We start from the raw sequence: 26,404 nt of genomic DNA, 5'->3' as shown, positions 1-26,404 counted from the left end.
TAATATACTGTATAATATACTGTATAATATCCTGTATAATATACTGTATAATATACTGTATATATACTGCATATATACTGTATATATACTGTATATACATCCACAGATAACCACACACCCACATGTGCATGCACATACATGATATGATGACATATCGGTTATTGTAGAGCTTTCATACACAGCATAATGAAATAACATGAATTCACACAATATTTCAATCTAAGGTCCTTCTTCAGCTGGGTATATTAATTTTGAAAATATCTTTTGGAAATTTGTGCAAAGTATAAATCAGTAAAACTCTACAATTACAATAACATAATTACTGAAAATAGCAATCAGCCTGTACAACTGTGTGTAGGTTTGTTATTTATTATTAATCAATCAATCAATTAATGAATTATCTAGACACACCAAAATGCTTTCAACGCACGAGCAATCGTCACATCGTCATAGTATGGCCTCAGAAACCCATTACTCGTATCCAGTTCACTGGAAAGTCGATTCGTGCCGTTTGCACGACTTGTAGTAGACAACGATCCCAAAACGGAGACCCCTTTGAAACAAGCGTTGCAGTTACTGATCGAAGAGCGCACGCACGTTCCACACTTCCGTCATTTAGAATACAACAAGAATCTAGGGCTGTAACGCGACTATTGAATATGAAATAACGCACGTTAGAATATGTTGTTGATAACAATGAGCAAATGTGCTCAATTGATATTAAATAACACAAATTTTAAAGCGCGTTATAATTTAGTAGCGCGCGCTATCTTTTGAGATTGTTTATCTGAACGCGCACCTTTCGGAAGAGCGCGTTGATATAAATGCGCATCTGTCGGCTTCCGTAAGTTTTATAGTGCACACTACAATTACGTTAGCCTAGATCTACGGGTCATAGCTTATGAGTCAGTTTCCGGGGCGGGTTGTCTGAGTTAGCTTCCGGTTACGTCTATCCGGTAACACCAGTACGTTTAGTAACGCATGCACTCTCAATGTTTTGACACCTGGGGTTTAGTCATGTGTAGCTGGAGCGGCTGGAAAAGTAATGTCTAGATAGCGTCATGATATGTATCCAGTAGACAGTTAATTAAAAAACGAACTGTCGTAGAATCTGAATCTCTAGCCAATTTGACTTCATACATGGACAGAGCATGCGCACTTACTTCGTGCTTTAGAAAGTTCTCTTCGCTATTTCTCAAGCTTGTACTCGTACTTTTTCGCCTAACAAGCCTGAAAATGAGCTGGGACTCATACATCGACAACTTGATTGCTCAGTCTATGGACACGAGAGGTGGACTTCACGTATCGAAGGCCTGCATTATCGGTCTAGACGGCGGCGGAAAGTGGACGACAGACGGTCATGCTAACGCGTTTAAGGTAAGTATGAAGCAGGTTGTGCGAGACACGTGTAGCTGAAATAAGTAGGAGAGAGAATTTTGTAATTCAAGGTGAGTGACGTGAGTGGACAAACTGAGACGAGCGGTGTGCTCGCAAACTTGACGTACAAAATGACGTTTGTAATCTAATAAAAGAGGCGTAAGTTTCTTTGCATATCGACTGGTGTCTCATTAGGGCATCACGTGACTGGCGCTCGTGGATGTTCACGCATGTGGCAAATATGTAGAGTCGATGGATGAGACCATTTGTGTACGTTAGAAGTAGACTTATTATGACAACGATGTGTTACAGTTATTATTGTTTAGATCACACCACAGGAAGGAGCTGAGATTGCAAAGGTTATGAAATCCAAAGATTTTACAAACTTCCAAATGTCTGGAGTGTATTGTGAGGGTGACAGATATTTGTTTTTGAAAGAACAAGATTCAAAAATAGTATATGCCAGGAGAAGAGCAGTCGGCACAACTACTATTCAAGCCAGCAAGACAGGAATCGTTATTGCTTTGTGTCCAACAGATTCTCTACATGGCAATTGCAACAAAGCGGTGAATGTAATTGTCGAGTATTTGGAATCTTTGGGCATGTAGAGATCTTGCAAGAGGTATTTCACAAAGACATGTTAGTCAAGGAATTGGAATTGAGTAGTACTTAGTCTCTGTTCACTCTCACTTTGGATCAGAAGTTTATGATGAAGCGCCTGTGTTTGTATAGAAACAACTGACTAGGTGCTGCTATTCCAAATAGCTTCATTTGCATCACAAAACTATGAAAACACAGTAGAGTATGCATACTGCTACCAATTTGAGGGGCAGTCATTACTAATTGTTCAGGGGGGTGGAAAATTTGCTGGGGGCCCCATAGTTTGATATGCGAACCCTGCAAAATATGCCTGCTAAAATCTTCTGACCCCCGCTGTCTGTCAATTAACTTAATTTAGATGAGCCCATATATGTGCATGTACATGTATACATGTAATATATAATCATATAGGTATGTACAATAGAAAGTCTGTTTGAGGGCTCGTGTGTGTCCTAGGTATGATTTCTAAAGTTCGTCCTTTCTATTCAACCCACTGACAAAACAAGTAAAGCAGCAATCGCCGTTTTCAGTAATGCAAGTGTGCAAAGTGCTTAGAAAGATACTTTTCTTGCATATACGTAATTCTATACATTATGTATACAGCTAATATCATAAACATCCCTGAAAAATTATGACCCCCCCCCCCAACAGAAGATGACCAAATGCTTAGTGATCCCTGCAAATCACTGAATTTCAAAGTTAAGATCCTCCAGCAAATTTGCAAGCCCCTCCAGACACTTAAGAATGACCGGCCCCAAAGAACAAGCCAAATGTTGGTATGAACTGGACGCAGCAAGAACATTGGAATCAATTACAGCATTTGAGATAATTGGCGATATCTGTTCTTGTGGCAATTTAGGGTAACAATAATGCTGTAATATACTAAAGACTTTGATATGAAGAATTCTAATCCTTGCATGTAGGTCTGGTTTACAAGGCTGGCTGTGGTATTGGAAAAATCCAAGCTCTTGCGCTTTCAAATGATACCAAGATTAGACCACCTCGAACGCACCAAAAATATGGGAGTTATTGCGATTTTCGTAATTGTGAAGTTTAGTAGCTTTTTAGCTGGTTTGTTAGACACTCAGTTGAGTGTTTTCAATCAGATTTGAGACGTGCAATTTGATTATGAGCATCAGTACCCTAATTCCAGGTAATGATTTGACATCATTCATTACAACAGTGAGTCGGCATTGAGTAAGATGTGTCTTTGGTGCATCCACAAAGAGGTGGCTTTCTTGTGAATTTTAGGGGACAAAACAAGATCATTGCATGATATGACATCTTCAGCTCCTGCTTTTATCCTTTTGGTACAAAAATTATTGACCATTAAACTTATTTTGTTATATTAGTTTGCTTATCTACCTAGGTCTTCGTTTTGTGGGTCTCTGGTCAATAGCAAAAGTTTCAGGACTTTAGTAATTCACACACTGAACAGAGTCATTAATGGAGTATAGAACAGGCAGGTTTGAATCAGTTATCCTTTTGAGCACTGAACTATGTTTCAAATTCTTGCTGTAGTATTTTGATGCATTTGGTCCAGATGAACTCAACACCAACGTAATGACACAAACAACAAAACCAAGAGTATTATAGACATGAGATTGGCTGTGTTGCCAATAGAATGGTGTCTAGCTGCATATCTGTCTGTCGTCCGTCTGTCAATACCTATAGTTTTCATTTAGATTAAGCATTTACACCGTGAGCAACTAAAACTGTTTGTCCGTCTGTCTGTCAAAGAACATGCACTTTTTCAAGTGTATTACAATCTAACTATAGCTAAAACTACTGTCTCTTCAGATCAAACCTATCTACAACTACTAGAGCCGTTTTACAATGCCAACTCATCTAGTGTGCAATTGGCTTCTGTATAAATTGCCTAATGAGTCGAGCATGTTATCCTGTCTATCTTCCTTTTGATAACACTGGCATTGCATCTCTGCAATATCAGTGCCAGTATATCTTGAAATCTGTGCTGTTGATTTTTCCGTTGTCGTCGTTTGATCTTGAGATATCTGATGCGGAAACTGCTGTCCTTTTCTTGCCCCAGTGTCCAAAGTCTTCAAACACAAGGAGGTCCATGTTAGGGAGAGAGCCACCTTTCTGATATTACATTTCTAACAAAATGCAATCAAGCAACTGGGTTCAACTCCAGTTTAGTGCAAGCTACTTTGATAGTCTCTGTCTGTCTGTCTGTCTGTCTGTCTGTTTGTCTGTCTGTCTGTCTGTCTGTCTATTTGTCTGTCTGTCTGTCTGTCACAATACATATGTTTCCAGACATGAGTTCTACAATACAGGAATGCTAATTGGTAATTACTGAAGTTCATGAAAGTGCAGGACAAACACTGAATTACAGTCTGTCTGTTTGTCTGTCAGTTATGTACAAATTACCCAATGACTGGGAACTTATGGTATCTAGACAGCACTAAACTATGGTTGTAATACTGTCTGGTAGGATCAATTGAGACTAGAATATTTTAGTAGAATGATTTATTGATTATTGATTATGCAAGAAAAACTCAAATTAAATGCACGTAACACATTTTATCGAAGTGTTGTGGCTTGTGTGCATTTTGTGTGCATGTGGGAGGAGACTATAATAAACCTGCGTTGGATATTTCCTTTAGCGCGCTTCGTGCTATGACACCACTTCCTTACTGCGCAAGCGTAGATATTCTACTCTGCTGTTTACTCGTACGATGGCTGTACTCCAGAGCCTAAACGTGTGTTCTAGATTACTTAGAACGCACAGGGTAGGATTCGTCAAATTTCTATTATGACAGAACACTAAAACGTCCATTGACTGTAGATTCAATGGATATCGAGACTGTCGTCTTCACTTGTACGTTGACGGTCTGAACGTTGCACCGATGTCTTATATACTGTGTTATTAGAGCCTCAGGGAGACGCTAGAAAGGATAATTCCTGAGAAACAGGAAGAAGTGAAATCGTTTAGAGCTGCGAGTAAAGAGAAAGTAATAGGCCAGATAACCGTTGACCAGGTGAGGTGGTTGGTAGTCATATATACATTCAAGTACTTCGAAGTTAGCAACTTTGTCTAATTAGCTAGGTTTGTCATGCCAATAGTGGTGTGACGCCAGTAGGAGGTCACTGATTATCTGTGACATCATCAAGTCAAGTAATTAGCAAGGCACTTTCAAACCTGTCAGAAGGCCGGTTAGGTGTCAATCATTGTTTTCCGAGTGACAGGTGCTATGGTAGTCAAGGGCATAACTAGCATTAAAATTTACCTAGGCAAGTTTATATAAATTATTTAATTAACCTCTAGGTTTCTCAGTCATGTATGTGGCAAGTGCTTCACATGCTGTGAACGTGCCCTAGCTAAGTGTGAGAACAGTGGTGAAAGAGGACTTCTTCTGTTCGGTAACCAGAATGCCCGATCTTTTCTGTTATCTACTAACTGATACATCTAGCAAAATTTTTGCAACGCCACACCCATTTTATTTATTGAGGCAACTGCCTCGGCTGCCTCATGCCTAGTTACGCCACTGGTAGTCTCTCTTTTTCCCCAGTTTGTGGCATACTTGATGGGTAACATGATAATCTGTTTTTAAGTGGAGGCATAGCAATTGAAATAGTCATAATGTTAGTTTATGAGGTTAGGGTGTAAATTTTTAGTATGAGATTAAATACCACCTAGATTTGATTGTGATCTGCATAGGGATAGCTGTTCAGAATCCTTTCATTAACGATGCATGGTTTGACATACATGTGTGTGCACAAGTGGCGTTGTCTGCAGCTCAATTGTTGGAAACTCATATTTGAAGAGTAGAAAACATCTGGGACATTTGGGTTGCAAGTTCAAGTGTGAAATGAGCACAGGCGTAATTCCCTTGAGCAACAAACTCACACATAATTACCTCTCTCGACTCATGAGTATAAATGAGTACCAGATTTTTGACTAGGGACGATAGTGGCCACGGCTGTGACATGGCCATCAGCCACTGAGGGCCTGGTTGGACTTTGGATGCCCACACCTCAGTTGGCATTACAAGCCGGTGGTCTTGTGAGTACCTGGTCCAGTTCCAGGAGATTGCTAGTGCATGCCCATAGTTCTCCTGAGTAGCACACAGGAGCCCAGTCATAAGGCTGGAGGCATGGCTTTGAAAATGGAACTCCTGACGTTTACCATTTTACCATTTGCCGTTTAGAACAACTTTAGTTAACCATTTACTGTTTACACTGTGTGTGTGTGTGTGTGTGTGTGTGTGTTTGTGTTTGTGGGGGGAGTTCAACAAACACAGGAACGTTTCTGTGCCATTGGAATGTTTGTTGAACAGTTGTACGGTGGCATGCGAGGAATGAAGGCAATGCTGTGTGAGACTTCAGTGCTTGATCCAGATGAAGGTATTCGATTCCGTGGCTACAGCATCCCCGAGTGCCAGAAGGTATAGCAACAATGACATTAGTGAAACCAGTATTTGACTTTGTTTGGTCTAGCTTTTGCCCAAAGCTAAGGGAGGAGAAGAACCATTGCCGGAAGGTCTGTTCTGGCTGCTGTTGACTGGAGAGATTCCAACGGAAAACCAGGTGATGATGATTCATATACAGTAATGGGTTACTTATTTATGGAATGGTGGTAATAGATTTTATAAAATGTTTAAGTCATGCCACAAACATATGTTATGTTGTTTCTTTCTCTGTGGTAGCATGCAGTGTGATGTTACATAATTCATGTAAACTATTACATACGTAAACTGTGGTAAACTGTGACCTTGAACGCAATGACATTTGGGAACCAATCTTGACACTTGCTGTTCAGTCATAGTTTTTAGACAGGGTAACGAATATCTTGGTTAACGTAATGATGTTATAATAGTGTAACTGACAAAGTCCACAGATAAAATATTTTGAAAATATGTTGTTTTTGTTCTGATGTGTGTTATAACTCTACTAAGTCATATTTGTTGCAGTCATCAGTCTGTGCCAATGTATCTGTATGTGTGCGTGCGTTTATTCTTGTGTCACAGTTATCTGGCCTGTGTGCACCATATGAAAAGTAAGAATACCGCAACTAGTATTTTCACACATCAACTCCATGTAGCTTTTCTAGCTAGATTCGTCTCTGGACAACCCGAATGTCCTAGATAATATGAAAGTGTTTATCATATGTATATAAGGTACCCAACTAAATACACACAGCAAACCACAACCAACAAACTAACAATATAGAGTTAAAAACGTTTTCTATGAAAATGAGGAGAAATGTAGGGATTATTAAGAAACTAAGGAGACAAGGTTGATACTGTAACTACACTCAAAGTCATCTGTATGCACTCTGATCGAGTCAATACCAGATGTACGTTCTGCCTGCAATCTATTCGCAAATTTAAGCTAGCTTTCTTGTAGGTATAGCGTTGTATAGTCGCATATCCACCTGCATGTAGTCCGCTCTCGCATTCGTGTAAGTACCGTATGCAGAGCGAACGCTATTCGTACCCTAGAGGTTCCCAATACAGCAGCACTAGAGTGCTGAAGCACAAACAATCCGTTAGTAGTTGCTCACTTGCCTTTCAATCGTTGAAGAAGTATACGCGGAAAGCGTCACACAGCGCAAATAAGATTATCCGGGATCTTCGTATGTATGACACAGTTTGACGCATGCTCTGTTTTACGCGGGGAAAATGACACGACAAGCCAGACGCCTAGATATCAGCTCTTTGCTGCAGCCTGCTACGTGCACAGAATGGAGAAAACAATTTAAGAACTGTAAGTTGTATGAAAGTGACCACTGACACGAAGCCGTACGTGAGCATGTGTTTTCACAACAAAGCCCGCGCAATCACACTACACTGACGTCCAAACTTGTTTTTAGCCTACCTGGATTTCTTCTAGACGTATTTTCCGTCAAATGGGAAGATGGGAAGTCGTCAGAAAGCATTGGAAAACTTAGCCCGGTAGGGAGAAGACGTTGGTGTGCTGGCATGGAAATTTTTGCCAAGTTACCGCGGGACTGTATGACTAGCAGGCTGTCATAGAGAACATGGAAAAGCAGATGATTCTTGAGTGCATGTGCATGTACCTAGTTTATATTCATATGACGCATCCCTGTCTAAAAATAAAGATGAAGCAACTTTCATGCGACTCTCATGCGACATTCATGCGACACTCATGAGACATTCATGCGTGCAGTTCATGCGATTCTCATGCGATAATCGCGCTTTCATGCGTTCCTAATTATGTAAATGAGAAAAAGTTCATGCGACCGTATGACAATCACATGAGACTCTCATGCGAATCTCATGAGACTCTTATGAGATTTTTACATAGGGTAGACAAACAATGAGCAATGAGACTCTTCTTTATTGACTGCTTCTACCCACACCCCTACATATGTTGCCTGCTGAGTACATTGCTGGTTGTGCTTGTACCTTACAATTATCAGCAGATGAAATGACAGCCCATCTTTGCAATCTACTACCGTATTTGCCCGTAATATCGCCCTGGGCGTATAGAAAAGAAACACTTTTTCTGGGCGTACGAGGGCATGGGCGTTATTTTGGTCCCAGGCATATACATGGTTGCAATATGCTGTAGTTTGGCCAGTCACCATCTAAACACTTGAAGACAGAAATACCGCAAATGCTTGTAATTATCCATTTGCAAGATCAAGGTACTGGTATCCTTGCACCATCAGCATAGACACAGAAACTAGACACTACACACGCAAACCGGAGTGGTTGGCTTGAAGCCTGTCAGAAGCATCAGGATCGCTAATTGCAATGAAGAATAGTAAGCACTTTTACGCAATACGGACACCAGCTCATCAAATGCACACAGACGGAACAAATGTTTTGTGGACCCTATTTTGTTTTGTCTGCGAATGCGTATCCTGGGCATATAGTTGGCCATGGGCGTATACTTGGGCATGGGCGTTTTTCGGGCTGAAAGTTCTGACCTGTCGCAAATCGTATATACGGGCATGGGCGTGATTACGGGCGAATACGGTAGTTAATTGTTATCTCCAGAATGTTCATTTTGGATGAATAATTGTGAGGAAGGGTTGCGATCTGTCAATAATGTAAACTGTCTACCTAACAAATATTCCTTGAATTTTTTAAGTTGATAGATAATAGCCAATGATTTCTTTGCAAGATTACTGCTTTCACATACCAACTGGACTAGTGTTGTCAGTAAAAACAAATGTATGATGTCAATGTAATATTATTTTTCTTAGGGGTTGTTCAAAATTATTGACAATTTCATGAGCGTATAAAGCGCACACTAGGAGATGGGTTATGGCCTCTGTACGCTTTATAGAATGTTGATCAGTAGAAAATGGCTCTTGCTAATTTCTCTGTTTTCCATGGCATTGTTCCCATGCTAGCCACCCGTATGTATAGGATTTGCAAATTTGGACGACTGCGGCAACCTATTCCAGCCGTCTCTACCACGACTTTGTCAATGTTTTTGTCTTTGTTCACTTGAATGACCAGAAACTTCCAGCTGACATCATTCAAGCGGGTCAACTGGAATGGAGAAAGAACTGTATCAATGCAGAAGCATTGAAGACCACCCGTCAATACTCTAATAGATGGAACCATGGTCAAGCTATTGAATTGTGCACCAACGATATTGCAGTTTTGGGGGAGGGTTTCAGAAAAGCGTACACACGCAAAATTGTCGATAATTTTGAACGACCCCTAACATTTTCTAGTGTGCACTGTAAGTGTTTTTGAGTCATTTTGTTCATTGTTATATGAGGTTTGGAAAAATAAAGCCCACCTTCCAATATGCAATAATTTCCCACCTTCTAATTAATGCATGTCGAGTCTATGGACCATTCCTAACAATACATGAATCAAACAACACACGGATCTAACACTACAGAGTAGTAAATTTTAATCAAAATTATAGAGCTCATTAAATATTTCATACATTACCAAAACATGGCACTCAGCATGCAACTTTGACGACTGGAAACATGTGTGCGCGCGTGCACACACACACACACACACACACACACACACACAGGTACTCTCGTGGGTGTTTTTTGCATAACGTGAACAAGTAGTTCCGGTCAAACAATACTGCCAAAAGTTGATGAGTCATTATTTACTGTCAGCCATCTTGTTCATGCTGTTGTTGACTTGTATATGATTATCTGCTTTCACTGCATTGTTCTTGACAAATGCCTGACACGTTCCACAGCAAACTATGCAGAAAATAGCACCCGGGTTCTCACTAACGCGTGGTAGCATGGCGCTGTTCCACTCTGTTGGACTAATTAGCATAGTCATAGTACTTGCTTATGTGTTCCCCCTTATAGAGCTTACATGCCTGTAAAGCTTGTGTCATATGTAAGGGCGTAAGAATTAATAAACACAGTTTTACTGGGAAACTGCATACAGTCTGGGAGTCCAAAGCTACAACTGTAATTGCCACAGCACACGTATCTGCTGCATGCAGCAAATGCACATGTTAGGTTAGGGGTAGGGGTAATAGCAACAATCGATGTTTTCCGGATGTTGGGAGGTGCTATGTTGACTTTTTCTAACTGCATGGTCTGTGCTGTTTTTGCCACGTCACCATGGGTGCATTCGATTTGCCCATTCCAAGCATTCTGGGATACCAGGAATACAGGAATAATCGTTTGATTTGCATTCTGGAATGATCGGTTTATATTTTGAGTAAACCACTTCGTCAACCGGTGTGTACTCAGTTTATAGGTTTACTAGAGGTGTGGGAATGAAAGGAATACCTGTTTGTTTTGACTAAAACGCAAACCATGCATTCGCACTAGCTTGTCGGCCATGAATGACAACAGATACTACTACACAGGTGTCTTCTCATTCCGGAATGCGGTTTGAGTTGAACAAGTGTTCGATTTGGAATCGCTATTCTCTTCATTCCGGAATTGTTGGAATGGGCAAATCGAATGCACCCCATATGTTTGTGCGTGCACTCTGACACAAAGAGGATCTCATCATCAGCCCACTGTGACCTGACTGGATGTCATTTGTAGTGTAGGTGTGTAATAAGTCACCCGTTTAATGTCTAGGTACTAGTTAGTTACCACAAATTGACGTTAACAGATATTACTAACTGTTATGTTGACTTTTTTCATTTACTGGCTAGTTTATTATGTACTACATGACGTCAGTGATCACCAAGTTCTCCAAGTTAGTGCACTTTTACACAAAGTTGACATCATTGCACACGCATTCTTGCTCTCACTATGAAGTTTTGAAGTTGGTAGTGGCTAATGCAACCTGCGACAATTATATACAAACTTGTGCAAACTAGCAGAAATATGCTTAACGTTGCCTCTCAACATAGCTGACTGTGAAGAGCATTTTCCACAATGAAGCGTGTGAAGACTCCTTTGCCAAACCACTTCAATACAAAAACATTAGATTTATTAATGAGAATCCGATTGTAAGGACCAGAAATAGCATATTTTATTTTGAGTTAGTGGTATTGTGCAAAATGTGAAAATCGTAAAATTAAAATATGAATCAGATAGCATTACTACCAAGTCTTAGTGTAGTAGTCTAAATTGAACCTTAATTAATTTAATAGTCGTGTATTCATGATTGGTATCTCTTAGGCATCAGACTACAATTTAATATATTTGTTCTCCTATCTGCTGAATGAATAATTAAATGCAAAACATTGCCAAAGCCACACCCCTAAAACCAACACACTGTTAATAGTTTCTGGGGAGAACCCTGCGGCACCTCCCTATTACCATCTACACATAAGGTGTACGACACTATAATTATTAAGGGTTTGAAAGCATTGTGTTTGACTGTACAATTAGGCCTACAGTAATGCTAGTCTGCTAGCTTTTCTAAGCTCCAAACGTAGCAAGTCAGTCTGGGTGGTTTGGTAAGAAACTTTGTGAAATAACACATGCATGCACAAACCGATGATGTTGAATGGATAAATTACTGTTGGTCACTGGCAATAATACTATGTATTTTGTCCCATTTCAGTCGGAGGTCTGCTCTTACCTTTGTATACGACCAATCTGCATGCTATATTTACACCAGATGTCAGTGTTGCCGGCCCTAGGTATGGCTGCATGGTGCCAAATTGTGGCCTCAAGGCGCTTTCCGGTACCACCTGATTAATTAATGTTAATAGCGATATCAGCAAATTCACCAAGTTCAAAATTTAACTTGGAAAAATCAGCTAAGTCGAGCGAACCAAAATGCTCTATACAGTGCTAGCTGTGTTATCTGCATGGGGTTCCTATCGAGACTAAATTAGTCATAAATGCCACAGTTTTGAATTTTGGTGCCAAATTTGGTATCATTACCATGGCAATGGTATCGTTAGATGTAGAAGCTGTAAGTACTAAAGTGATGGCTTGGTGGGTCCCACATTCCAGATGAATGTAAGCAGATTTAGACTTCAGAACTCCTTGATGCGCAATGTGCAGTGTTTAGCAGTATTACATTTATACTATACATATTATCAATGTCTTCCAATAGACTTGTAATTAATTAATAAAATAATTAGAATAGAGCATATATGTTACACTGATTGGGAAGTTCACAAAAGCACTGAAAGAACCGACCCATTAAATGCGCCAGTTACGCCCCTGAACGTTGTGAGACTTCATTTATTGTAAACCATCTTGCCAATTAATATTATAACCCATGTTGTGTTGTAGGTAAAAGAGATATCCAAAGAATGGGCAGCACGAGCTGACCTGCCACCTCATGTCGTTGGAATGATCAACAGTTTTCCAAGCAACCTTCATCCAATGAGTCAGTTTAGTGCCGCTGTCACAGGCTTACAATGTGAAAGTCAGTTCGCGAAAGCATACGCGAGTGGAATTTCAAAGACGGAATACTGGGAATCAACACTGGAAGACACAATGAATTTGATAGCAAAACTTCCTCCTGTCGCTGCAATGATCTATCAAAACCTCTATCATGATGAAGTCGTTTGCCCTATTGATCCAAACAAAGACTGGGCTGCTAACTTTGCGGACATGCTTGGCTATGGTGACAGCCACTTTGAAGAATGCATGAGGCTTTATCTCACTATTCATGCTGATCATGAAGGAGGCAATGTGTCTGCTCACACTTGCCATCTCGTGGGCAGTGCCTTGTCTGATCCTTATCTATCGTTTGCTGCAGCTATGAATGGTCTGGCCGGACCCTTACATGGACTCGCTAATCAGGTGAGATAGATTTGTGTTTGTATGTTGTACTGTTTAGATACTTTATTTGACTATGCAATTTAATACAACTCAACACAACTGCTAGTAGTAAAGTATTCTACGGTCACCGGCATTCAGTCAGGTGACTAACGTGTCCCTGATGCCGACCATCCTAACATCCCCTTTCCATAGCTAATACTCTACATACTGCTAACTCAATAACTATATCTACCTATTCGCTTCACAGCGTCATTCACTTATCAATGCACATAGTCCCCCAAGTATGAAGGCGTCTTCACCTGTCTACCACTATGTTTATATATACATTGCTGTTGTCGTCTTGTCTTGTTTGATTGACTGTCACCGTTTTCTCTTTCTTGACTTTCTACTTGTTTCATTCGAATGTTCCGGTTGGTCTTCAGGTAGGTGTTGCTGGCCTATTCACATCTTTCTTCCTCCTGCTGTGTATTTTCTAGCAGTTCTTGTTCATAACATGATTCTTGTTCTTCCATCTTCTCTCGAGAAAGTCTTAGTTGTCTCCTATTTTGACGGAACACTCCTCCTCTTCTGTTCACACGCTATATGACTTTGGTGCAACCTGATATTGAACTGTTGCCTTTTTTGCACTCTGTTTTCTTCTTGCCTATAGGCTGGATGCGTACGACGTCTTCAGGATATACTTCCAGCAAATCTATTGCTCCTCTGTCATAATATTTGGCCTTTCTTTCTTGTTTCTTTTGCCATTGCTTTGCCGCTTTTGTCACAAGTTCAGGTCTTAACATCTCATCCTTTATAGGTAACAATGCTCTTGTTCTCCTGCTGAGCAATCTTTGAGCAGGGCTAGAGCTCATTCCTACGTTGGACGTATTCCGCAATTCCAACAGAGATAGCCAAGGATCTCGACCGTCTGCCAAGGCTTTAGTCATTAGGTGCTTTACCACTTTCACAGCACTCTTCGCTTTACCATTACTTTGTGGGTAATAGGGACTTGAGGTCCTATGTTCAAATTCCCATTCATTACTGAATTGACACACCTCCTTGCTCACAAACTGAGGAACATTGTCTGTTAGCAACGTAAGGGGTACCCTTGCCTTGCAAATTGCTGTCTCAGCTTGGCAACGATTGTCTTTGATGTTGTCTCGACCATTGGTTCTACTTCGATGAACCCACTACAATAGTCGACCAATATAAGGTAGTCTCTGCCCTGAAAGCAAACAGATCAGCCCCAACAGTTTTCCATGGCCCATCTGGTATGTCATGTGACTTCAGAGTTTCCTTTGGTTGTGCCTGGTCATACTGTCTACAGATGTAACATTTGCTGACGTAATCCTTGATGGTGGAGTTTATGCCCGGCCAGAGCACACAATCTTTGGCTCTCCGGACACACCCTCCAATTCCCATGTGTGACATGTGTATACTCGCTAGTGCGAAAGCTCACATAGAACGAGGAATTACACATCTATCTCCACAATAGATAACTCCACCCTCTACCACTAACTCATCTCGAAATGGGTGGTGATATGGTGCCAGCACTGGATTCAGCCAATCTTTCCTTCTGGCCAACCTCTACGAATGGTGGACATCAACTCTTGCAATACCTGATCTTCCGCTGTCGCCTTCTGAATGTCTTGAATCTTGGAGTTTGAAATGAAACGGCAATCGACTACATTGACATTTTCCATCTCCACCCATTATCCTTTGTGTCTCCCTCCTTCAATCTGAGGGGAGTCGGTAGCGAACAACGCCCTGCAGCATGAACGTTGGACTTGCAACTGCAGTGCTGGATCCCAGAGTGTCCAACTCCGTTTAATTCCTTTTCATTGCTATTTGTAGAGCTCAAGGTTTACTTCCTGACACCATGTATCGTTTAGATACTTTATTTGACTATGCAGTCTAATACAACTCAACACAACTGCTAGTAGTAACGTATTCTAGGGCTACCAACGTTCAGTCAGATTACTTACATGTCCCGGATGCCGACCATCTTATCATATGTGAGCAATGAGTGGTGGTGGTGCAAAATACGGTAGTGGGTCAAAGTACTGACAGTCTGTAGTGGGTCTGTGTTGTTGAGTACATTTTAAATAATGTGTACTTTAGCTCTCCTGACATCTCTGGCAACATCCGAACAGTAGTACAACTTAGACTGACACAAATGAGTTCTGTTATTCTAAAAGTATGGAACACTTTGAATCTTGTGTCTCCTGGATGCTTTCATGCAGATCGCATTGAAAGTATTCATGTTCCTCTACTGCATGCAGACAAAGCAAAGCATCACAAAAGCATATATAACATATAATGTTCCGCTGTTGGCTCCACTTACTCGTTTGCTTGAAATCATGGACATAGCAAGTGCTTGCAATGGACTTTTAGGTCTACTGGCCAGTAGTCAAACACAGGACACCTAGGAACTTCTGATCTCATGCGTTTACTGCCATATTACAGTTTCCTGTATGTCGTTGCTGTAGAGCATAGCGGTCACGGTATACCAAAGTCATTGCCTATATCTGGATCACATAGTATAGAATTTATGTGGTCAGAATTAGACCAGAAAGCATTGAAGAGAAACAGGTAACGATAGGTTACTCCTGTGCAGAGATGACGAGTGATATAGCACAACTTCTTCTGCAAATTATTGTTACCAGAAGCAGATTTTAGGAGACAGTAGTAACTAGTAACTGAAGACATGTACTAAACAGGACACTGATAAGACGACAGCCTGGAAAAGAACACATCTTCCAGCAATGTCTACAGAATTTGTGTGCTCAAGTTGTGGCAAGATTCACAAGTCCTTGGCCTTGTGTAGTGGCATATTCTATTATCAGACAGAAGGATAAAGTGATGATTATGACAATAGAGCTGTCACGCCAAAATGGCCCAGGCAATAAGTGAACGCAGAGTCCATTAGTGGCAGCCACGAATGGACCAGGGTTGGGATTTAGGAATTAGGTTTAGAGGTAGGATTTAGTAGGGTTAGGTTCTCGATACATTGGTGGCTGCCTAAAATGGGACCTAGCTGTTTCATTTTAACGGTGGTCCAATACTTTCGTTAGAGAGCCATAGATAACATATGCCCAATTCAGCCAGATTTACTATGATATAAAACTTTGCAACCTGTAATTCAAACCAGGATCATTCTTTTATGGTACAGTATTCAGTGACACGGTCCATGCTAATATACTACTTAAGCAATACTTATCAGTGTCAATTTTTGGTTGGTCATATTCATTCATTCATGTAGGAGGTGCTGCTGTGGGTTACAAAATGCCGTGAGCAGCTGGGCGATGAAATTTCTGATGATCAACTGCGTGATTTCATATGGAAAACTCTCAAGTCGGGGCAGGTATAGTATTCTCATAATCATAACCTATCAATATGACAAATAACTGTCAGGAAACATAGCATGGTTGAATTGAATTAGTGTCACGCTAGTGACAATACAATTTATACAGAACTAGTTGGGAATATTTAGTAACATAATATCAGCTACCAGTGTGTTTTCATGCAATGCAAAGTGACAGTGAATGTTTTACATGTAGGTTGTTCCTGGATACGGTCATGCCGTGTTGCGAAAGACAGATCCACGTTATACAGCCCAGCAGGAATTTGCAAATAAACATATGCCCAATGATCCACTTTTCAAGCTTGTAGCTCAACTCTACAGGGTTGTTCCTGATGTACTAAGAGAGCATGGAAAAGCAGCCAATCCTTGGCCGAATGTTGATGCCCACAGTGGAGTATTGTTGCAGGTAAGACTTGAATCTAAAACTTTGCTTGCTCTATTTATGCTGCAAATACTAAAATAATTAGCAGCAAAGTGTTTAGTGGTAATCCTCAGGCCTTTGGGTTGCTCAATTTCAGTTCATAGGCAAAGAGAAGTCACTTGCAAACTGAAGTACAAACGCTCAACATGTGCAGACCACCTCAGTTCTGTTATGCTACGGTACTACTGTAGTGTGTGTGGTTGGCTGAATGAAGACTTGCATATACAGAGTGGTTACCATCAGGGCCATGGATTGCTCTTTTTCATTGTAGTCCTTCATTCCATTGACTGAACAGTACATACAGTGCAGCACTAAATAAGTGTACACTTCCTGTTCAGTGACATTAAAGTATAAGGCCAGGCCAACTGAATCTTGATGCTCGGATATTTGGACATGAAACCTGGACTAACCTATCGAAATAGAAATAGAAAAGTAATGATCAAGTGACAGTTAGAGCATTTGCAGTTTTCAGTGCACTGCATACAAATGTGAGATAACAAAATGGACACTAAAAACAACAGATGCTGATACCAAGCCGAAAGTGGAAACAGTCGCTGGACCACATGCACTGTTAACACCTGTGGAGATATTGATAGGTAGTCGCAGGATATATATACTACCAAGTCATTTTATAGCAAGCATGACATTATTGTGCATGTGCACATCAAATTTTTATTTTGGTCAAGCTCAAACTGGATCGGCGAATCCGAGCATCAGGAAATTTATTTGGTCTGGCCCAAGTATTATGTAACTTTATTAATGGTTGGACAATCACTTATTTGAGTCACCAAAGGAAGCTTCACAACCATGTGTTAGCCACATTTGTTCTCATACTGTCTCCTGTTGCTGTAAATGCTAGTGTACACATATGACCTACACAATGATTATGACTAACACAAATAGATGCGGTGAAACACAATATTCAGGGAGGGGACAGGCTGCTAGAAGTAGACAAACAAGTAAGAGTCAGTGACAATAATTAGAGTCTATCAAATTGGTATACTACAATTCAACCATCAGACTGTCTGACTAGGTGTACGTACACTAACTTATTAGGAGTATGTTAAACAACGCCTGCAATTTGCGAAGTCAATGAATTTGTCAATCTGCTATGTTCTATGCTTAGCAATTGTAACCTCTGTTGTCACTTTGTTTCTAGCACTATGGACTAACTGAGATGTCATACTACACAGTGCTGTTTGGTGTCTCCCGTGCTATTGGAGTTATGGCATCTCTGGTGTGGGACAGGGTATTGGGTCTACCACTGGAACGTCCTAAGAGTATGAGCACAGAAGGATTGAAAAAACTAGTCGGAGCTAATTGATGCGGTGGTGACAGTTATCTGTACTATTTTATTTTGTCAGTACATCATTACCCAGTACATCATTACTGCTGAACAATTTGTACTTCTTTCAAGAAATTGTAGTTATTAAACCATGCCACAGAAGCCAACTGAAAATATATGTCTTGAAAAGCCCACAATTTGAGGTCATTGACGTCAATTTCAAGCTAGCATGTTTGGGTTCACAGCAAAACGTCATAACAAATGCTTGTAGTTCAGTGTAGGCGCTGATTGCACTGACAGTCTGTGTTGGTGCAATGGTACAGGAAGGGGAATTCAAAGCATTTCCTCGATTAAACACCATAGCATTTATTGCTTTCAGCCCTCATAAGGATGTAGCGTTTATTTGAAAAGCATTTGTTGGGGGAGTTTATTGCTTGCAGCTTCTGACATGTTTTACTCTACACCTTACTTGCATGCTACCTAACAAATACCAATACCGACTGAATACAGACTGCTCTAGGTATGCTGTGGTGTGATGGTACAGGAAGCAAAAGTCCAGAACATTGAAGGTATGAAAATTACAAGTCTCACTCCTTAGTTTCATTCTTGAAACATGTTGGGAGCTAGCAAAGAAACTAGATGATAGAGAGAGTGAGGCCGAGCAGGTTATAGCTGCTGCGAAGTCATTCAATCACCCTACTGCCACTTTCTTATGGTACGAAGTGGTCTAACACTGCCATTTACTTCTCTTAAACACATCCACTGTAGAATTCACTGATCATGTAAACTCAACAGATAATTAGAGACAGATGATGGGAAAGGTGAAATGACAGTTAAACATCAACACTGTAGTTCTCAAAAGTCACCCATTCCACCCATTCCTCCCATTCCACCCATTCCTCCCATGCCTCCAGCACCCATTGGTGGCTTTTCATCTTGTGGTAGTTCATGCACTGTTGCTTCAGCAGTCGTAAGAAGAGAAGCAACCCCAGCAGCATCCACAAGAGCAGTTCTTACCACTTTCGTGGGGTCTATAATACCTATAGAAATGAGAACAGTACAATATAACTCAAACAGTCAAGTCTTTCAAAAGATAATTTACGAATTTAACTGTCAAATACATACATTTTTGTTATTATTAAAAGTTGGTACAACTTCTAAATCAATCTAAATTCTTTACACTAAAGCTATACATACATACATTCATGCATACATACATACATACATACATGCATACATACATACATACAATACTCTTCAGTTTGAATGTCAATAACCAACACTTCCAATCTAAAACGTTATTGCCATGGAGGATGATTTCAGTCAAAATGATTGGGAATGATAAGCCTACAGCCTGTGGCAGTGTGCACTAGAACAACAATTGTTGCAGTAACAAAGGAGCAGTTCTGAATGCAGCAGAGTCCTCTGTGTATCAACTTGCTAGTTGTAGAGTATTGTATGTATCTCATTTAATACAATTCCCAAAAAAGACATGACATTGTACACTTAACACTCACCTCCACATACAGAACATCTACACAAATTAATAAATATTCAAGTATTTTGTGTTAACTATTATTCCTTTACCTGCATTCACCATGTTCACATATTCATTATTCAAGGCATCAAATCCCATGTTGACATCATCATATCCTAGGACCTTGTCAACAACCAACGATGGCTCTTGTCCGGCATTTTCAACAATCTGTCTAATAGGAGACTGAAGAGTACGTCGTAACAACTCCACACCAAGCTTTTGATCATCGTTTTCACTCTTGACTGCATCAAGGGCAGTTGCACATCGCACAAGAGCTACTCCTCCACCAGGTACAATGCCTTCCTCTACAGCAGCACGGGTTGCATTCAATGCATCGTTGACACGATCCTTCTTCTCATTCACTTCAACTTCACTAGAACCACCAATCTGAAACACAATGAGAACAAGTAGGTTTACTGTAGCCATTGATGTGTTATAGTCCAACTGTAATAGGTATTATAACAGTAATGTTCTTCAATGCCCTGCTACCAATACTTTCATTGATCAATATATCATATCACAATTCTAATTAATACTGTAAAACATTAAAATTTATGCTGTCCACCTGTACATTATCAAGTTTTAATGATCAGCCATGTCTTCCTTCACTATACTACAAAAAAAAGAATGTTTCATACAAACTTTGAACCATCATCATATATACTCGTCGTCACATTGCTGTAGTGTATATTCGATAACTCTACATTTCTTGAGAACCCAACATGGAAATCAATCTCATTAAGTCGATGCATGTATGGACACATACATATCAAAGTATAAAGTTCTAAGTTCAACTGTCCTTTAGACAAAAGCAACATCCTAGTGTCCTAAATTCATACTGGATGAAGCAAGCAGTTATGAGCATTATCCAGTTTCCACATACATCTGCCTTTCAAAACAAATCATCTACAAATCATAACCATAATTCCAGCAAAATCAATCAAACAGCTTGCATTCCACAAATTTCAGTAAACAATTCATTAATCTATTTGTTAAAATTTCCTCTTTCTGATCGTAGACATTCATTATGAGCCACCTGAGCCACCCTTAAAACTGGCAAGAAAACTAAAGGAAACAACACTACCATCCACTAACTGTAGCCTTTCATCCACTGAAATAACATTCATTTGTTGATCTGTGCATGCACACATTTCAATAGTCACATGAAATGTTGCTCCCATATCACAGCAAAATATTGCTAATCCTACTTCACATAACTGCCTCTCATCCTACAAGTACAACAAGTTAAGTGAGCACGTCATTTCCTACCTTCAGCACTGCAACTCCATCGGACAACTTTGCAAGCCTCTCATTCAGTTTTTCCTTCTCATATTCACTAGTTGTACTCTCCAACTGTTCTTTAATCGCCAAACATCTCTTCTCTACTTCTTCCTTGCTTCCTTTGCCATGAAGTAGCAAAGTGTCATCTTTAGTTATACTCACTTCCCCTACCTGTCCAAAATCACTCAGACTAATGTCTTCAATCTTCAGTTCAACACCTTCTTCACCAAACACCTGCAAATCAATTTTGTAGTATTCAGTACGTAAAAATATAACAACCAGTTCATGCAACAGCAAGGATGTTGAGGCTAAGTGTGCACACCAGTAAGATACTTGTCCCAGAAATTATTTACTTCACTTTCTCATCCACATATCAATGTACCACCAGTCAACTGAGAAAGCCCACACATTCCAAGTTAACACAAATGAAACAGTGTCTACCGGACGTTACACCATTACTGCCTGTCACACATAAGCACCCTAAACAAAACATGGGCGTAGCAAGCAGTCCAGGATCTAGCCAGTCATTGAAAAGTCCCATTTTGCTAATTGGCAAACGCCAACTTATAGAATGGAGTACAACTGATTAAATATGTGTGGAGCTAAGCACGAGTGTACGTAAAGCTCGTGTGATCTTAAGTTGCTTCCCATACGCACTTGACTTGACATTTCCTGGATGCAGTCACATCTGGAAAATATAGCATGATAGCTGCCACAACACAACGGAGCTTAGTGATCAAGACTAGCCAGCCTCATCAGCCTTTGGACTTCAAATATCCAAAAAATGGTATTTAGGACGATGGATTTCTGTAGCTTCCACCCATTGCCGTCCCTCAACAATGACCAAATCTCCACTACAGCGGGACTATGGACTAAACTAAATGTAACGTTTTGACAAAAAAAAACAATTGGCATTAACCCAAAAATTTTGACAATGGTTTTAATATGGCAATTTGTCAATGTTTGTCGGTTTCCATAGACTCCCACTTATTGGTTGAGTTGCATCTGTCTCCATGTGCATGCAATACCTCCCTCAAAATGGCATATCTACAGCAAAAAAGAAAGGAACACACTGTGCACATCTGGTGACATCCTACATTGACAAACTCTTATATTGCCAAAATAATTTGCTGGTCTACGATAATAAGAGATTCAGAATATATAAACATTAATGTATCAACTAGTATTGACAATTTTTGAAGGACCATTACCTCAGTGCTTGCTACGCCACTGTAATAATTGGGACAACAGACAACACTTACCGTCCCACCCGTTGCTATTGCCATATCTTTAAGTTGGCTTTTCCTATTGTCTCCGAAACCAGGAGCTTTTACTGCCACTACCTGTAGCCCGCCTTTTAACCTGTTGAGTACTAAAGTTGTGAGTGCCTCTCCATCAACATCTTCAGCAATGATGACAAGAGGACGACGTTGTTGAGCGGCCAGTTCAAGAGCAGGAAGAATGGTCTGAATACCCGATATCTTCTTTTCAGACAACAACACCAATGGATCTTGATATTCAACTTTCTGACCTAACAGAAAAAAGCACCTAACTTGTACACATATCTGAGATGAATAAGCATACAGTTGCTATGACTGACCCACCAAATTCAAGAGATCAAGTGTTGTAAGCACGACCACAAGACACACACACACACACACACACACACACACACACACACACACACACACACACACACACACACACACACACACACACACACACACACACACAAATTTACAACGTTGCATAGTCAAACCTTTTGTTGTATTGATAAAGTAAGGAGAGATGTAACCACGATCAAATTTTAAACCCTCAATCACTTCCAGCTCATCCTTCAGCGTCTTGCCATCCTTTACTGTGATCACACCATGCTTCCCAACTGCCTTCATGGCCGACGAAATCAACTCTCCTACTTCCTTATCACCGTTAGCTGATATCGTAGCTACTTGAGCAATTTCTTCCGGAGTTGTCACAGGTCTAGACAGCTCCTTCAACCGCTCTGTTACAGCATCAACAGCAGTTTGAACACCTAAACACAATTCAAAGCAATATAAAAGACTTGCTCAACCAAGACTTTAATAAAGTGATAGCCACAGAACGTAAATATCGTTCTACATATACATCAATCTCAAAACATAAATAATTCATACCTAGGCACATGTTTGTCTCCTATCATGACCTCAACACAGTTTCTTATGACAAAGCTGGTAGCTTTCAAACTAATTAAAACCAAATCTCCTACTTACATACTGTGCATGTAAGACTCTTCGTAAGTCTAAGGATGTAGCATGGCAGTCTTTTGAGCGTGTCTTCTCTAAAGGATTTGACCCTCTCGGGCTAAAAATCTGGCTTCTGCGATATCTTCAAACGTTATCATCACAATAAACCATCTCAGATTGCCAGGAGAGCCACACCCAGCGCTTAAGAGCAAGCCTACAGCAACGTGTTTCTTTGCAAAGAAGAACCGTCATGCTACTCCCACGTTGTAAAGTGCTTCCATCGCTTGCAATGTCGTAGTACTCATTTTTGTGACGTTCCGTCTACTTCCTGTTATCGCCAATGGAGACGGGGCCATATATGCCTGGAGTCCAACAGTGAAAATGGCAGCACGACATATGGACAAAAGAAGTTGGTCTCCAGCATGGAAAGAAGTAGAATGATGGTGTACGATGCATGTGAGCGATCTCTACTGCTGGGTAGGCAAGAAGCAGCAGTTGACATCTCTTGCTGTATAGGGAATTGTAAGATTCAGCATGCTGTACATCACGTTACCTATTTACAAACTGGTAGTCGAACTGGGTAGGGATTTGATTTTTGCTGTTTATGTCATCATATTTCGAGATGGGCTGGTTATGGTTATGATTATGGGTGTGGGTGTGGGTGTGTGTGTGTGTGTGTGTGTGTGTGTGTGTGTGTGTGTGTGTGTGTGTGTGCATGCGTGCATGCGTGCACCTGCGTGTATAAATATATTTTTACACTGTGATTAGTAATTCCCTACCTCGTCTGATTTCTTGTGGATTGGCCCCTGTTGTCACATATCTAAATCCTTCTTTTGCAAGAGCCCTGGCAATAACAGTAGCTGTTGTTGTCCCATCTCCTGCTTCTTCATTCGCCTTGTTAGCTACATCTTGCACCAACTTTGCACCCAAATTTTGAAGCTTATCTTTCAATTCAATAGCTTTAGCAACAGTCACACCATCCTTGGTAATCTTTGGAGAGCCCCATGACTGTTCCAGTACAACATGCCTTCCTATAATACCAAGACTCGTTACACTGTCGTCATTAAGATACTATCTTTTACAAACAATAGCAGTCTTAACACTCCCTCAAAATGCAGTCAACTTAAATTAATGTGTGGCTGTTCGGTAAGTTAAGTTCTCAGAGTACCCATTCTATTTGACAACTGACAAGACCGCCAGTCCTACATTAGCGCTAGCTACTGTCACAAATAAATTTCTTAGTCTCTTCATGTTGAACGATTGAAAGGTGAATCACAAAAAAAATACAATGGGTTTAGCAGACAGAAAACATAAATCAAGAATCCACTGTCACTATTCTTGATTAGACTCGAGCCAGTCTCTCCCCGCACCGCCGTTCCCAAGATTGTCACTCAGGAGCGGGGATTGACAATCCGGGGAATGACAAAGACAAGGAGAGACTGGCTCGAGTCTAATTCTTGATGGCTTAGTGCAGTGCACCTCTACTGACTAGCAAACCTTCCATACTACAACTATATATCAGCACTTGGACAACAAAAAGTCCTTAATTATCACATGACAGGCTATCCATGTTTGCCAACCAGTAAAATCCAAACGAAAGCTGTCTGTCTACAAGAAGACATTACTGTTGCTGCACATGTCAATCAGTCACCTGGTATGCCATTGGCTTCTCAAAGCAGTTGCAGCCAGTGAGTCATTCGATTCATTTGTTGTAATTAATGGTGTCCATGCAGTAACTCGACCATGCATAAAACCTGAAATTTCACTACTTTGAATCACATCAACAAATATTTATCTAGGCAGGACACCATTGACTTCACACTGTTAGCTCTGGATTTTGTGACTGGCTACACTACTTCATCACAAGTTTTGTAAACTTTAACAGTCCTTCTATATGCAGCATGTATAAAACTATTACATACATCTGGGCAACCGTGTGTGTGTGTGTGTGTGTGTGTGCACGCGCACGCAAGCGCATATGGTGCAATAGCTCAGTTGGTTAGAGAGACATCTTATAGAGTGTTTACATCCGGGACCTTAAAGGGTCGCAAGTTCAAGTCAGTGATGACGAGCTATGGCATAATTTCCTTAAGCAAGAAACTAACACACATTTGTTTCTCTCGACTCAGGAGTATAAATGAGTGCGTACCCGGTCATTGACTGGGGACCTAAGCGGCCTTCGGCTGTGACGTGACATCAGCCACTGGGGTCTGGTGAGACTTCGGGTGCTCACACCACAGTTGGCTTCACAAGTCGATGCTCCTGGGAGTGCCTGGCCCGGCTCCAGAAGTTTGCTAGCGCAGGCCCAGAGTTCCCTGAGTAGCGCACAGGGCCCAGCTTAACAGCTGAAGGCATGACCTCTGAGAGGTAGCTCCTGATGTTTAGGTTAGGTGTGTGTGTGTGTGTGTGTGTGTGTGTGTGTGTGTGTGTGTGTGTGTGTGTGTGTCAATGTGTGTGTGTGTGTGTGTGTGTGTGTGTGTGTGTCAATGTGTGTGTGTGTGTGTGTGTGTGTGTGTCAATGTGTGTGTGTGTGTGTGTGTGTGTGTGTGTGTGTGTGTGTGTGTGTCAATGTGTGTGTGTGTGTGTGTGTGTGTGTGTGTGTGTGTGTGTGTCAATGTGTGTGTGTGTGTGTGTGTGTGTGTGTGTGTGTGTGTGTGTGTCAATGTGTGTGAGCGGACTTGGCTCGCTTGTCCTCGCGTGCACGTGTGCGTGCACTAGAGTATAGTGCTCGGACGTCCTCTCATGCATATGCTCCCAAACGCACGCACGTCGAACATCTTACCTTTTGGTCCCAGCGTCACTGCAACTGCATCTGCAAGGACATCAACCCCCTCCAACATACGGTGGCGAGCCACAGAACCAAATTTAATTTCTTTCGCTGCCAGACCCCGATTCTGCTGGTGCTGACAACATACGACAGAAGGCGCAACACCGAAAGCACGAGGCACTCGGCTAAGACCAAGCACACGATGCCGAGTGGCACTAAGAAGTCTCTGCATGACTAGAAAAGAAATACGATAGTTTACTGCAAGCACTGCCTGCCACACACAGCCTTGTGTCCGTGCCACATGCCGGTGATGTCTGGTACACACAGAACACAGAGATGAAAGCCACTTTACCGCTGGCTTCGAACTAGGCAGCACGTGGAGCGACTTGGACGCAACGTATGATGCAAGCAGCAAACGGCAGAAGCTGCGCAGA

At 41.0% G+C, this 26,404-nt stretch overlaps 3 protein-coding genes and 1 long non-coding RNA gene across 5 annotated transcripts in view; 2 read left to right on the top strand and 2 right to left on the bottom strand.

The window, feature by feature from the left end:
• LOC134193261 (uncharacterized) overlaps positions 1–598 on the bottom strand; it is a 1,903-nt gene extending 1,305 nt beyond the window's left edge. Inside the window, exon 1 of the long non-coding RNA XR_009972040.1 lies at positions 412–598. This is a non-coding gene — a long non-coding RNA (uncharacterized LOC134193261). The remainder of the gene's footprint in view (positions 1–411) is intronic.
• A 427-nt stretch (positions 599–1,025) lies between these two features.
• Positions 1,026–3,409, top strand: LOC134192761 (profilin-like). Of its 2 annotated transcripts, XR_009971978.1 has the most exons (3): positions 1,026–1,377; positions 1,704–3,287; positions 3,347–3,404. XR_009971978.1 is itself a non-coding variant. In XM_062661511.1 (2 exons), the coding sequence occupies exons 1-2, from the start codon at positions 1,141–1,143 to the stop codon at positions 1,983–1,985; spliced, it is 519 nt and encodes a 172-aa protein (XP_062517495.1). In that variant the 5' UTR covers positions 1,026–1,140; the 3' UTR covers positions 1,986–3,409. The 2 variants fall into 2 exon arrangements, 1 of the variants encoding a protein (XP_062517495.1); XM_062661511.1 differs by having other exon boundaries at positions 1,704–3,409.
• Positions 3,410–4,650: 1,241 nt separating this feature from the next.
• LOC134192760 (citrate synthase, mitochondrial-like) lies at positions 4,651–18,379 on the top strand. Its single transcript, XM_062661510.1, has 9 exons — positions 4,651–4,730; positions 4,787–4,819; positions 4,872–4,979; positions 6,279–6,386; positions 6,439–6,528; positions 12,620–13,135; positions 16,356–16,457; positions 16,654–16,863; positions 18,038–18,379. The coding sequence occupies exons 1-9, from the start codon at positions 4,677–4,679 to the stop codon at positions 18,200–18,202; spliced, it is 1,386 nt and encodes a 461-aa protein (XP_062517494.1). The 5' UTR covers positions 4,651–4,676; the 3' UTR covers positions 18,203–18,379.
• A 518-nt stretch (positions 18,380–18,897) lies between these two features.
• On the bottom strand, positions 18,898–26,403 carry LOC134193457 (60 kDa heat shock protein, mitochondrial-like). Its single transcript, XM_062662286.1, has 8 exons — positions 26,323–26,403; positions 25,986–26,204; positions 23,983–24,234; positions 22,741–23,013; positions 22,244–22,512; positions 20,970–21,215; positions 19,751–20,087; positions 18,898–19,203 (listed from the first exon to the last, which is right to left on the bottom strand). Exons 2-8 carry the CDS (start codon positions 26,200–26,202, stop codon positions 19,019–19,021), a joined length of 1,779 nt encoding a protein of 592 aa, XP_062518270.1. The 5' UTR covers positions 26,203–26,204; positions 26,323–26,403; the 3' UTR covers positions 18,898–19,018.
• Between the last annotated feature and the right edge of the window lies 1 nt (position 26,404).

Source organism: Corticium candelabrum, chromosome 17, assembly GCF_963422355.1.
Source record: "Corticium candelabrum chromosome 17, ooCorCand1.1, whole genome shotgun sequence".
NCBI lineage: Eukaryota > Metazoa > Porifera > Homoscleromorpha > Homosclerophorida > Plakinidae > Corticium > Corticium candelabrum.
The sequence above is the reverse complement of the archived record's forward strand: the minus strand, read 5'-3'. Positions and strand labels throughout refer to the sequence as shown.

What these genes read in the sequence shown, in the direction of transcription:
- LOC134192761 (XM_062661511.1), top strand. Translation starts at nt 1,141, where the DNA reads ATGGACAGAGCATGCGCACTTACTTCGTGCTTTAGAAAGTTCTCTTCG. An exon ending in GTCATGCTAACGCGTTTAAG is followed by an intron (nt 1,378 to 1,703) that starts GTAAGTATGAAG and finishes ATTATTGTTTAG; the next exon opens with ATCACACCACAGGAAGGAGC.
- LOC134192760 (XM_062661510.1), top strand. Translation starts at nt 4,677, where the DNA reads ATGGCTGTACTCCAGAGCCTAAACGTGTGTTCTAGATTACTTAGAACG. An exon ending in AAACTCTCAAGTCGGGGCAG is followed by an intron (nt 16,458 to 16,653) that starts GTATAGTATTCT and finishes TTTTACATGTAG; the next exon opens with GTTGTTCCTGGATACGGTCA. An exon ending in ACAGTGGAGTATTGTTGCAG is followed by an intron (nt 16,864 to 18,037) that starts GTAAGACTTGAA and finishes CTTTGTTTCTAG; the next exon opens with CACTATGGACTAACTGAGAT.
- LOC134193457 (XM_062662286.1), bottom strand. Translation starts at nt 26,202, where the DNA reads ATGCAGAGACTTCTTAGTGCCACTCGGCATCGTGTGCTTGGTCTTAGC. An exon ending in TCCACAAGAAATCAGACGAG is followed by an intron (nt 23,014 to 23,982) that starts GTAGGGAATTAC and finishes AATTGTGTTTAG; the next exon opens with GTGTTCAAACTGCTGTTGAT. An exon ending in ATGGAGTTGCAGTGCTGAAG is followed by an intron (nt 20,088 to 20,969) that starts GTAGGAAATGAC and finishes ATTGTGTTTCAG; the next exon opens with ATTGGTGGTTCTAGTGAAGT.